The sequence below is a fragment of the Equus caballus genome, chromosome 14, assembly GCF_041296265.1.
Source record: "Equus caballus isolate H_3958 breed thoroughbred chromosome 14, TB-T2T, whole genome shotgun sequence".
NCBI lineage: Eukaryota > Metazoa > Chordata > Mammalia > Perissodactyla > Equidae > Equus > Equus caballus.
In genome coordinates this window covers 101,765,972-101,779,508 of record NC_091697.1, presented here as the reverse complement: position 1 = coordinate 101,779,508, position 13,537 = coordinate 101,765,972, and the positions used below count along the sequence as shown (strand labels likewise).

At 42.4% G+C, this 13,537-nt stretch overlaps 1 protein-coding gene across 2 annotated transcripts in view; it reads right to left on the bottom strand.

Moving 5' to 3' along the window:
- The window catches only part of HOMER1 (homer scaffold protein 1), a 121,067-nt gene extending 107,862 nt beyond the window's left edge, over positions 1 to 13,205 (bottom strand). The window contains exon 1 of one of the 2 annotated variants that reach the window (XM_070234631.1): positions 11,558 to 13,205. In XM_070234631.1, coding sequence (XP_070090732.1) covers positions 11,558 to 11,562 — 5 coding nt within the window. In that variant the 5' untranslated portion in view covers positions 11,563 to 13,205. The remainder of the gene's footprint in view (positions 1 to 11,557) is intronic. The other variant, XM_023618107.2, reaches the window with a different exon arrangement.
- Between the last annotated feature and the right edge of the window lie 332 nt (positions 13,206 to 13,537).

Sequence of the window (13,537 nt, the reverse complement as noted above, 5' to 3'; positions counted from 1 at the left end):
CATAAAACTTCAGGAGTCAAAGCAACATCAGGCAGTTTTAAAAATAATACATTTAGAAATGCCAGACAGCAGAAGTAACTCTGAATAAGAAATGGGCATAACTGGTAAGTACTGCCGAAAGTAATCAGGTTTAAAAAGATAGAGATCAGTTTCAAGTTGTCCTGGTTCGTTTAGCTTATAAAAAATAAATGAGAGGCTCAATCGGGGTTTTCCTCTCAGTTCAAAACTATGATTTTTGCAAATTATAAGCAGAGAAAGAAAAGCTTCAAGAATCAATGAAGCTTTAAATGGACAAAAGTCTCTCACATGTGTAAGCTTTATTTATCATATGCAATGCCTCAAAGTAAGGTCCTTGGACCGGCAGCATCAGCATCACCTGGGAATTTGGTACAACAGCAAATTCGTGGGCCCCACTCCCAGAACCACTGAATCAAAAATTCGGGGTGAAGCCCAGCAATCTGTGTTTTTAACAAGCATTCTAGGTGACGTGATGCAGGTTCAAAATTGAGAACCACTAATATAAGGTTAAGCGCTGCCACTACCGTGCTATGCTTGGTCTCCTTCTTTACAGTTTAAGCACTTCCAAATTCACTGTATCTAACCCAGATTAGAGTAACATAGTCACTAGCACATTGTAGGAGCTCAAAAAATGTTTGTTAAATAAGGAATTAGACTTCAGAAGTGTTTCTTCTGCGAGAGGGTTTTTAGAACACATCGGATGTGAATGCCTTTAGGGAGAACATGTTCTCTTCACTTTCCCAGTCCCCCCCCCCCGAGTCCTTACTGACTTCTTCCTCTATACATTTACACATTTTTCTGCCCAGCCAATGATAGCATTAGAGTTTGGGGATTCTGGGAAAAAGAATTCAGAAATAACCATTTTAAATCTGGATACAATATGGCCCACCCTTCTCTTATAAATTCTAGGGAATTAAGTAACTTACAGCTATCTTATGATGATTCAGAAATTGTGCAATATGCTACAACTCATCCTTCCACTTGTGGGTCTCTTGGTCTAGCATTAAGACCTAGGAAAAGTGTTTCAAGAGAACATCTCAAGTTTCTTTTTCTGGTCTGAAGTCTTCAGAGAAGTAGACTCCATCTACTTAAATGTGCCCAATAACTACAAGGGCAGTTAACAAGGCTTTGACTGATGGAATTTACAATTTAATATCAACTTTGGAAACTCTATACCAAACACATGTAATAACATCAAATCACGAGAAAGACTTCAGTGCATTCAAAATATAATGCACTCAGCAGAGATTTAATTACACTAAAATTAGAATGCAGTTTATTTCAGCACCATCTAAAAGGAAAACGAGATACATTTAATGAATTCACCACTAAGATACCAAGCTTGCACTAAATTAGAACTTGTTTTTAAAACTATGAGGGGTTAGAGACCCCTCTCTAAGTGAGTCTCTCTACATGTGAGCATCCATTTAGGATCCCCTGAACTAATTCCCCAAGGAGCTGGAGGATCTAGACCTAGCACATGCTCTGCCATTTCACAGCTGCATAACCTCCCATAAGTCACATTTTCCCTTTGAGTCTGTCTCCTTACCCATAAAAAGTGGGGTAGGTAAGAACCCTCTGATAACTGACAGCAGAACCACTCCTTACAGTTAAACAAGAAACCATTTTTCCTATCAGAGTAACTACTTCTTTAGCCAATTTTGAAAAGAAACATGAAATAAAATTTGAGATACGCAAACTAAAACTGATACAAACACGTAAGTATCTATATGTAGGAACAGTGACTGATCCTGATAACTTTGTACTGTAGCTGTTAGCATTTTTTAAATACCCCTTCCCCTTAAAACCCAAGAGAATTCTAAAACTTAATATATTCATCATAGAGAAACTAAAAGATTCAGAAAGACTCAAAAAATAAAATTTCACAATTATACCTCCCAGATATAAACATAGTATAGCACCTTAAAAAATTTCCTCCTCATCTCTTTATGCATATACAGAATTTACTTTTTATAGGTGAGGTCACAGAGAATATACAATTTTGCATCCTAGTTTCTAATTGACCCCTGCACCATCTTTGAAAACATTCCTCAGGCTAGCTTCCTACCATATAGACACCCTGTAGTTTACCCATAGATCATATACTAATTACCCAGCGTATAGTATGCCACCAAATAAAACTCGGTAGAAATACAGTCATTGATGTCTTATTATTTCCCCCATACTAACATAGGCAGAATATCAATTTAGCATTAATAAAATACTAAAAGAAAACAGACAATTAAAATTCTACATATTAACAGTTGAGTAAGTAAAAAGGCAGCCTGCAAGATCTAAAAGTATTTTTTTTAAATCAACAGAATCTCAAGAAAGATGAGTTCAAGGGTGCCTTGGGAGTCTTCCCATTCAGCTGACCATCTACAGATCCCTGGCAAAATGAGTGAACAAGAGTAGGTGGAATCCTCATTTGGTAAACATCTTGGGAGCTGGCAGGGTGATTAAGCAAGCACATGAATTTTAACATGAAAAGCCATGTGACGGAGATTCATAACTACAGAGTAGGACAGAAAATGGCAGTTTTAAAACAGAATAAGCAAAAAGGAAGCACTGAAAGCTAAAGGGATAGGCCTAGATCTGATACTGTAGTAGGTTCACAACGATGGTCCTGTGTAACTGCAACAGACAGACTTCCCTGCCAGGAAGGAGGACCAACTGACAGAAATGTTCTGATATGAGTCCTCTGAGCTCCTTGATAGTCTAATCCACCCCAGATAATTTTTTGGAGACCGTTATAGGAGCCTAATGGGGGAAGCTGAAAGTAACTAGGGCAGAATATCCCAACTCACAAAATAGCCTTATTCAGAATAACTCTTTTATTTTTTTTTAAAGATTGGCACCTGAGCTCACATCTGTTGCCAGTCTTCCTTTTCTTCTTCTCCTTCTCCCCAAAGCCTCCCAGTACACAGTTGTATATTCTAGTTGTAGGTGCTTCTGGTTCTGCTATGTGGGACGCCACCTCAGCATGGCCTGATGAGCAGTGCTAGGTCTGCGCCCAGGATCCGAACCAGCAAAACCCTGGGCCACCGAAGCAGAGCTCACGAACTCAATCACTTGGCCACGGGGTGGCCCCAGAACAACCCTCTTAAATTTCTTAGTTATAAATACTTAAACGAAACAGAAAGAAGACAATGACTACTTAAGTAAGATTGACGCATGCTTAAACGTAAAGTGAAAGGATCCAACAATTTTCCCAGAAAAATTATCAGAAAAGTACTTGGTATATCCAACTGTGTACCCAATTGCCAGGAGTCAGGATTTTCTATATACCAACAGTGGGGTCTAATACCCCAGATCCTTTCAACTTACACTGCACACGTGTGCTATACTATGAACCAGGGGGTGGGAAACCCATAGAGAGACGCAGCAGAGCTGTGGCTCAGCACACTTCATTACGGATCTCCTACTGAAGACAGGGACAAATTAGGAGCAAGCCCTCCTATGAGGGGAGTCAGGAACACTCTCCTCTACAGCCCTCTGGACTCTGAGGCATGTGAACACGTTGATCCAGATGTACCAAAGGACAGGACATAATAAACATGACTTAAAATGACCTCATAAAGTAAGGAAGGCTGCTTTGGTATCTGTAGTCCCTTAGCACAATTTTTTGTGTTTAATTTCTCTCTCTTCTTTGGTAATTTTACAAAAGCTCTCAATTCTTACCACTGCTCTGCCTTGAGGAACTGGTGCCAACCCTTTTCAAAGATAACATAGAAACACTTCATGGTTAGAATATTAAAAGGAAATGTCCATAAAGCAAAGCCATTTTTCTTAAAGCTAATATTAGGTGTTAAGGGATTACGGTGATTTTTCAAAAGCTGGAGAAAGTGCAAAGACAAATTGTACCAGGCAGAGAAAATATTGACTAGATTGTTTATTTTTTGAATTTTATAAATAATTTTCTGATACAAGAAAGAAAAGAATGACTTTTTGCCTTCCTTCAGTAGCCTACCTTAAAAGAGAAAAGAGAGTTGCATGCAAATAAAATTCAATTCTTAACTAAGTCAAATATTAGTTTTATATATGTAAAATTCTTTTAGCTACACAAGAGCCATACCGGATTCACAATCCATTTTTGGGAAAAAAACCTCATGAAAAATAAAAGTTTGGGGGTTTTTTTCCTTTGCAAGGTCACTAAAAAAATGCCCCTATGAAATTAATTCTAAATTATACTTACCAGAGAAAAGAGCAGATTTTTTAAAACTTTTAAAGCAAGATGAGAATAAAATACAAGTGGAGGGAAAAGGCAAAGCATAAGAAAGGTAACGTATACATGTCAATAATTTCAACCTCTTCCCTCAAAAATGTTGCTTAAAATAAGCAGCACTAATTCTTATCAGTTTCATCTTTTTTTCTCAGATATTTGATTAGGGAGCACAGAAATGACCAATGTGTTAGATTTATGATGGATGGGGAAGAGAGCATCAAACCACAATTAGCAGAAGTTCATTGATAAATCTGTCTCTTTTAACATAAAGTGATAATGGATATCCCAACTCTATAGTATACAGAGAGGTATGCTGTAAAAATTAAGGTTTTTTTTGCCTAAAATTAAAATTCTAACTATACGATTTTATTCACATGTTGAAGATCATTGAATTATTGGCTTTCAAAAAGTTTTACCTACTCTTGCAATGCCAAGTAAGATCTGAAAATTCTATCTCAATTCTTGTAGATGGGCTAAAAATCTACATTAATACTGCTTATCACATGGAGATTCTTTTGAAATGAATATACTTAATGAGCCTGACACTTTTATAATACCTCAAAAGCACTCAATTTTTCAAAACTTAAGAGAGAAGTCTTTCTGATCTCTAGGAAAATCTCACTTATTCCACAAACATAATGAATCTCATAAACTACAGGGTCACTTTTCTGTAGGATAAGCCTCTGGTTATAAAGCACTACAAATGTGGAACACAAACAAGGAACTGCACATTCATTCAACTTAGCAGATCCTAACTAATTGAGAAATAAAGCTATTTAAAAGGTCTTATATTCAGTCACTTAATTACATCAGAAAATATTAAATATTTGGAACACATTTTCCCTACTCTTCTGTCCAGTGAGTTGGATTAATCCTAAATAACAAAACAACCCAGTAACCAAAAACAACTATTTCAACTAAACACCAGAGGCCCGAAAAGAATAAAAATCACATGGCAATAAGGAGGTGAGACTTTGTGAGTTTTAACCACCTTCTCATCTGGGACATTCAACCGCTTAAAGCTAAACTGAGCAGCCAGCCTGGTGGTGTAGTGGTTAGGTTTGTGTGCTCTGCTTCGGGAGCCCCAGGTTCCCAGGTCTGGATCCTGAGTGTGGACCTGGCACAGCTCATCAAGCCATGCTGTGGCGGCTTCCCACATAAAATAGAGGAAGAGTGGCACAGATGTTAGCTCAGCGACAATCTTCCTCACACACACACACAAAGCGAAACTGAGTTTACAAACTCTGTATAAAGACAGTTTCTTTGGCCGAATCCTTAACTGCCATGAACACCATTTCAGGTAATTACCCTAAACCAACTTTCATGATTCTCTAATCCCCAAAAACAAAAGTCACACTCCTCAGATTTATATTGTGACTTCATTTCAAAATTATTATTAATAAATTACTGTACTGAATCAAAATTAAGAGATTCCCCTAAACATACCCTTTAAATATTGATATTTTCAAAAGGATTTTGTTGTGTGTATGCTTGTTTGTTCATGATAGATCTGCAAGTTTGTTGTGAAAGTTTAGTAATTCTATTCTAGAGCCAGGATATCAAAATAAAGAAAATGAAATTACAAGTGAAAGAAATAAAATAGTATCAATAAGGATTTTTTTAAAAGGATTAATGTCTATATAATGTGATCAATCAAAATGACATATGTTGGCTTCAAGAATTACATAATCACCTTTTAACATGCTACTCACAATCACTATTTCATTCTTATAAAAAACCTCAGGCCAGAGCCAAAAACATCATATACCACGTCCATTCTGTTTCCCAAATGATCCCAGCTCTAATATTAGCTCTTCCCCAAAGTTAATTTACATAGATACTTAAAGTAACCAACCTTGAGTAGTTTACACAGTCTTACTCAGAGTTCTGCCCAAATACCCAAGTACCATAATCTTGATTCTCCCCCCTCATTCAACCTGTGTCCTGCTGAATACATAACTATTCAAAAAAGGTTTCATTTTCATTTTTAAAACTCTAGAATAGGATCTAGTTTTTTAAAAAGACATTATAAAATATCTTATTTATAAATTTAAATAATATTCTTGCATCTTGGCATGATAACACAACTTGCTATCCCATATAGAGATCGTGTTACCTGTCACTTGAAAGTGGATGGCCTACCCATCCATCACCACCAAATCTGGAAAAGAAAATTTCTCTTCCTCCTTCAGTCTTTTTGGGTTGGGGGGAGGCAGCAGGCCTCAGATGAGCATCGCCAATCCCAACGTGGAAGCAAAGAGAAGCTGGGAGATAGGGAGCAAACTGCAGGAGCAAAGTTAGGAAGACAGCAGGTTTGGGGCTGGGAGAGGCTTGAATTTTTTCCACCACCTTTGTGTGGGTAAATACAGGGTAGCCAGGGGAAAAGCCCTGAGAGACCACGGCTGTTCTCCCTGCCTATGTCGCCAAGACAACGGAAAAGGGGATGAGTCACAAGGATAAAAGGAAAGAAGAGCGAAAAGGAACCAGTTGAAAGTCCTCACTAAATGGAACAAGAGGGTGTAGACTGAGAGAAGAGGACATTTGGAAAGAGCAAGGGTGATCTTGCCCATGTATAATAGGTTACCTCGAAAAGCCCTAAAAACAAAAAATGAGGTCTTTCAAATTTTAGTAAGAGTAGGGTGGGCTCAATTATTCCATTAACATATTCAAAAATAAACCTATTCTCATGATAGTTCTCATCACAAGAAAAAAAATTTGTAACCATGTGAGGTGATGGATGTTAACCAGACTTATTGTGGTGACCATTTCCCAACATACCTGTGTCGAATATGTTGTACACCTTAAACTAACACAATGTTGTATGTCAATTACATTTCAATAAAACTGGGGCAAAAATCTATTCTCAAAATATGCAAACCCTTATGGTTAATATCTTCCTAATATGTTAATAGATACAGAATAACAATTCTACGTTAGTTACAGGTGAAATAACTCTTAAGCTTACAAGGCAAGCCTTACTGGCAACTCCAAGTACCTTTAATCACCTGCTTGGGGGAATTTCAAAGTGTTCTCACTCTTACTTTCCATGCAGTTTGTAGGCCAGCTAGAAAGTCCTTTTTAAACTTCCAAATTGACTATTTCATGGCCCATCCGAGTAGTGACTCAGCTAGGAACATACCATTTCCTACATTTTTACCTCTGCACATGAAACGCCCTAATCCTGAAAAAGTCCCACTCAGACAACCACACATAACTCATCGCCAACCCTCCCCACTCCATACATTTGGAATTTTCCAGGGCCTGCCCAGCCATCCACTTCCTCTCCCTAGCCAGGCTTCACTGCTCTGGCTTGGTGTTTCCACAGGATACAACATACAAAACGAAATTTTAAATGGCTTTTAAAACCGTTTTCTTACCCTGTTTCCCTGACCTGTGATGTAATTACTCTGTTTAAAACCCTTCAGCAATTCCCACAGCCAAGAGCAGTGTTTCTCAAATTACCAGTTGCTACTATTCGGTTGTTAAATCAATTTATTGGATCACAAACGTCATTCTTTCTTAAAAATAGAACAGAACAGAATAGAAAAGACCAGAGTGGATCACACAAAGGGTACTATTTTGTGATATTTTATCATTTATATGCACGTGCACTAGGTTGTGAGGAAAAAAATGTGTACCTTACCATAATGGGTCACTGCCCCAAAAAAGCTTGAAATACACCAGCTTTTCTTTGGTCCACAAGGCCCTCCAATCTGGCCCCTGTATAAGGCCCTAGGTCCCTCTCTTGCTACACCCCTTAGAGCCAAGTCTGTCATGCCAAACTTTTTTGCAGTTCCTTGTCTTAGTGCTGTCAATCACACTGTTCCCTGGGTCTTGAATGCTTGCTCATTTGTCTACAAGGCCCACCTGTACTCATCTTTCATTATTTAATACCTATTAGCTCCTCCACAAGAGCATTTTCATCCTTCTCTCAGCAGCTAACGCTACACACACACACCACACACCCACACACACAGACTTTGTAGCCCTACAGTGCAGGCCTTAGACATTTCACTGTACTTTTTAATTTTAGGCTTACTGTCTTACCAACTCCTAAACTATCAACTCCCTGAGGGAAGGAGCCCATCTTACTAGTCTCTGTATCAGGAGCACTAAGCTGCTGTACTTGCCACATGAACAGGGATTCAAAAATGGTAAAATGAATAAAGAAAGAAAATTAAGGACTTGCATCTAACTTCTCTGATGTTGGAAATGATTATCGGTTGCTTTTGCCAAAACACCCATTCATATCACAGTGCTGGATCAAGATTTCCGCCTTTCTGCTACAGCCCCCAGTAACCCGAGGCAGAAAGAGGTGTCAGCTTTCTCTCTCAGCAAAGAAGAGACTCAGTATAGGTTGCAATGCAGCAGCTGCCACTTCCACGCTTCAGGAAGTTATCTGGGGAAAGGCAGAGAAGAGGGTTTCCAGAGGTCCCCACAGGCAGGTGAGATAAATCAGAGACAGTATTATCAGACCTCATTGGCAGGGAGAATGACATTTTATAACTAACTTTTAATGAGGGGGAAGGATTCTCTATTCCCTTATTGATGGCACTACGTTGCCAATACGAGCTAAACAAAACAAAGGGTAGATGAAACAACCCATGGAATGAACTTGCTTTCTGTTGCCTACTCTAGTGGTTCTGAAATAGCTACTGACTCACTGCTCTCATTATGAGACACAGCTTGGAGGACTGGGGATCATACCTAACCAGGGCTCCTCACCAGGGCTTTGAAGCTTTTCACCAACTTTATCTTACATACATGAATGCTCTGATTTTTAGGGGGTCTGAAACACCTATTTCACAAACCAATACTTCAGCTGCCTTCACTGAATTAAAAACAGTTCAGGCAGCATCCAAGATCCTCTGACAGACTCTGCCAACTGTCAGTTTCAGCTGTTCTTTTCCGTTTCCATAATACTTCGTAAACTACCATTACAGGAGCCATAGATTTGTTTTCTGCCTAATCACTCATTTTCTTTAAAAACAATTCCTTTTGCTTAAAAGTTCTCCCTAGACTTGCAATTACATCCATAATTAAGGCAAAGCTAAGTTCGTATTATAACCTAACAGTCAGAAACATATTGATGAAATGTGAAACTCTTCACCTACAATATTAAATTTCAGATACTCATCAGAGGATGGTAATTTAGGATTGTCCGGGTAAAACTGGGTGCAGGAGGCTTTGCTTATTCTGCAAACACTTATTAGGTATAAATACCCACCCAGGGTGGAAACTTCCACAAATGCCTTCTCTTTATGCTCCTCTCTTCCACTTCCACCTATCCACCCTCTCTTGACAACTCAGATGAAGCAAGTCACTATCAATGAGAAAGTCATAGCCCCAAATAGAGACTTTCAGAAAAATGTCACAAACACTCCTTTTCCTCTCCAGTCCACATTTACCACTTTATTAAGGGCAAATAAATTAGTTTATGAACAAATTTCATTATCCTGAAGTATCTAAAATGTGTGCTATGTGTTGGGGGCTTATTTTCTTATTTTGAATACCAGTTCCCTTGATATTAACTTCATCCCAAGCTTCCCTTGGTAAAATGATTGGCATTCATGCAGCTTAAAGGTTGTGGAAAACCAATCTTCTTCCATGATGCTACCATTCCACTGACTAGAGAGAATGCAGCCTTCAACACAAAAAACTGCCACCTGATTTTTGTGTGCTCTGACATGTTTTAAAGAGAAGAGCTGCAGATTCTTAAGGGAAGCCATATTTCAAAGATTATGAATAGTAGTATTTTTCAGTATCCTCTCATTAAAATTGGTGCAATTCATACAAAACATTTTTCAAATGCCGTTATTTTCCAGCCTACATGCTTAAAAACTGCTTAGAGAAAAAAATCTCTGCATCTGAAAGATTTACCTCAAGAAACCAACTAGTAATCATTAAAATAGAAAGAAGGAGGAGTAAAAGAATTCCTTTACAGATTGGAAAATTTTGTTAAACTCACCTAAGTCCTTCATTTTACAGATAAGAAAACAGAGTCCATAGAGGTTAAGTAATTGCTGCTACTAATGGCAGCGCTAGAAATAGAATGAGGTATTTTAATTGCTCTCAGCAGCACCCCAAATTATGCATATTATATATATTCTCATCACTTGTCACTTAAGTTTAAAAACAATTACTGTTCTTTCTCATTAATTCCTGATGAAGGGCTCCCACAATATATCTTCTACATTTTCAACTTGTTTAACTTAATAAACTTCAAATTCTAACTCCAACAGAAAAGGTAGTACTATCTAAGAACCCTCCTCTGAAAGTTTGAAGAAAGTAAGTTTAGGTGTGCACACCCCTAAACAGTCACAGTGAATTTCACAGCCTATCCTTTCAATTCCTGTCCCTTTAGATGTGTTTGTTCAACCACAAAAAAAGAGAAAATTCTAGAAGTTCCTCTCCACAAAAAGCATCGACAATCGGTCAATGAAATGACCAGATCATTACTCCATTAATATATTACGCGTTTCTGGTTTAAATTAGGAATATTACGCGTTTCTGGTTTAAATTAGGCAGACTCACTAGCACGTGTTCAAGTTGCTCTGTGAAGAGTTAATAAAAGGTTGGACAAAAGCACTCCTGGCTAACTTTAGATCTGAAAGAAGGTGTAGATCTGACATTGCTAACACAAACTGAAGACTCGAACTTCAAAGCAAAAAGCAGAAAAAGCGAGCAAGTCCCTTCAACAAAAAGCTGCTTCCTATTCAAGCTCTGATCTCCTACCCGGCGCACCAGCAGTGTGCAGACCACACCAGCAAGACGTTCAGATTTTCGTCTTAATGCTCCAATAAATCAGTTCTACACGTTTTAGCTTTGGCTATTCAAGGACAAAACAGAGGGCACAGTAAGGGCAACAGTTTACACTGGATCATTTTCAAGGGCTGTAGTCTAACCACTCCCTACAATTGTTCCTCTGTGCAACTGATTCTTCTCCAAGAACTGAGAGAAGGCAGGACTTCTCTGAAAGATATCAACAACAAAACCTAAGACTCATGATTTTGATTACGACCTGATGCGGCAGTTTAACCAGTAAAGTGGAGCATGTGTTGTCTTCTTACATGTTACTAATAGAACTATATTCTGCTTACAAACAATACACCTAAGTTCCTTTATTACGACCTCCGGTGCCACTCTACAAAAACAACTTGTTAAAATGTTAACACACCTACATTTTTCAAGTACGACCAGCTTAGCATGGTGGCAAATTTGTTTGAAAACACAAAACGCAGACAATCGCCACCACCGCTCAGTAACACACACACATGAACAGATTCGAAGCTGGGTTAAACACAAAATCCTTACCCCATTTTGCCCAGTGGAAACTTGCTCTGAAGTTTCTGCTCTTATGCTACGGAATAACTTCCAAAGGAATTTCTCCGTCTGCTGTTTCGCAGTTGCTTTTCCACCCCCCGAGATCCTTTTCTGGAGGTATTTCAGTGATGCTGACAATTCAATTAGTTCCCTTAGGTGAGACGATTTCTCCCTCGTAAATAGCAAATCGTTCAAACAGAGGTGGCATTTGCTTATTAGAGTTAAAATGCCGCGCGGAGGAGACAGCGGTCAACTCTATTCCACAAAATGAGTCTACGAGTCGGAAAGCGCAGAATCCAGCTTCACTGAGTCCCGGACAAAAGGAGTTCGGTGGTCCTTTCGCTCATGTCCTCCTCGACACTCAGGGAGAGCCAGGTAACTCGGCCTTTCCGGTGCTACTAAGGCTGCGGGTTCAAATTTCTCTACCACCCCGGGGCTCTGGGGGTGGAGCGTGCAACCCAATGCGACGTGCACTTGAGAGAGCCCTACGAGAAAATGAAAATCCTACAAGCAGAACTGCCACTGCTGTCCTGCGCTCCCATTAGAAAAAGCTAGGTAGAAAAATCTCCTCGAAGCGCACCCCCGGCAGCTCGCGACGTGCACGGCGCTCCACATTGGACTCTGTCTGGGAACCGTCTCCCCTCCTAGGACTCGGAGCAGGGAGGCGGGGGGGAGGCGGGAGAGCAGGCTGGGCAGGACCGGTTCCTTCTCCCGACGAGCACAGACGGAGCCATTTCCAGGCAGGCAGCAGGCTGGGGGCGCCGCGCCGCCGGGGAGCGGGGAGCGGGGGGCGGGGGGCAGGCGCCCGCTCCCTCCCTCAGCCCCTGCCCGGCCCCCGCCGCCCAGCACAATGGAGCCCGGCTCGCGCGCGGCCCTTCATTCGCCGCGGCCCGCTTCCCTCGTCTCTCCGGAGCGCCGCAGGTCCGAGGCTCCCGTCCGCCGGGAATGAATGAATCAGAGCCGAGCCCGCGCGGCCCCGGCCCCCGGCTCCGGGGCGGGCCGAGCCGCGGCGGAGGACCGGGCGGAAGCGTCGACGGGCGCCCGCCCGAGCCGAGGCGGCGGCTACCCTCGCGTCGAAGGCAGGGGAGCGGGGCTCCAAGCCGGGGAGCCCCCCCGCTCCGCGCCGCCGCCACGCGCCGCCTCAGTCCCCAGGCCCCGCCGCCTCCTCACACCTCCCTCACCGCCCGCCTCCGCGGGTCTCCGGCTCCCGCTCGGCAGAGCAGCGCCGACCCGCGCGGCCTGGAGCCCGCCGCTGCGTCCGCCTCCGCCGGCCGCTTCCCGGTCAGCGCCGCCCGCGGGAGCCGAGCGCCGCTGCCGGGCGGCTGCGGGGGGAGGGGCGCGGAGAGCGCGGCCGCGGGCCGGCCCGCCCCCTGCTCGCGGGAGGGGGCGCCGGGGACGGGGGCGGGGCCCCTGCGGGCGGCGGGGAGGCTGGTGGTCAGTGGCCGAGGCGGCCCTCAAGGGGAGTGAGTCCGGCCGGCAGGTCTATCCGTCCGTCCGTCCTTTCTTCCTTCTTTCCCCCCTCCCCTAGCGGCCGGCGGCGGGCGGCGCGCGCGCTCTGCTCCTCCGCTGGCTCCTAGCCCCGCTCCCGGCCGCCACTGCCTCCTCCGCGCCCCACACCAGGTGCTCGCGCTGTGTCTCCATCCTCCCGGCAGGAGGACCTTTAAATAGCAACGTCAGCGCGCTTCTCTCCGCACACACGTCACCCGCCGCTCACGTCACCGGGGTGCGGGGGATGATGTCACGCGGCCGGAAGTACTGCTAAATTAGGGAAGGAGCAGGGGGAGGAGGACTCCGCGAGCTCCTCTGTGCCCACCTGCTCTCGCTTCTGCTTAAAGGCCAGAGCACAGGAGACAGCCCGAGAGGAGCTCGGCGAAGGAAGCGGCGGGAGGAGGAGATTTTCCTTGCAACAAATGTGCCAAATACAAATGAATCATTCATAGCAACAGTGCTGAAGTGTCAAGCGGGTGATAT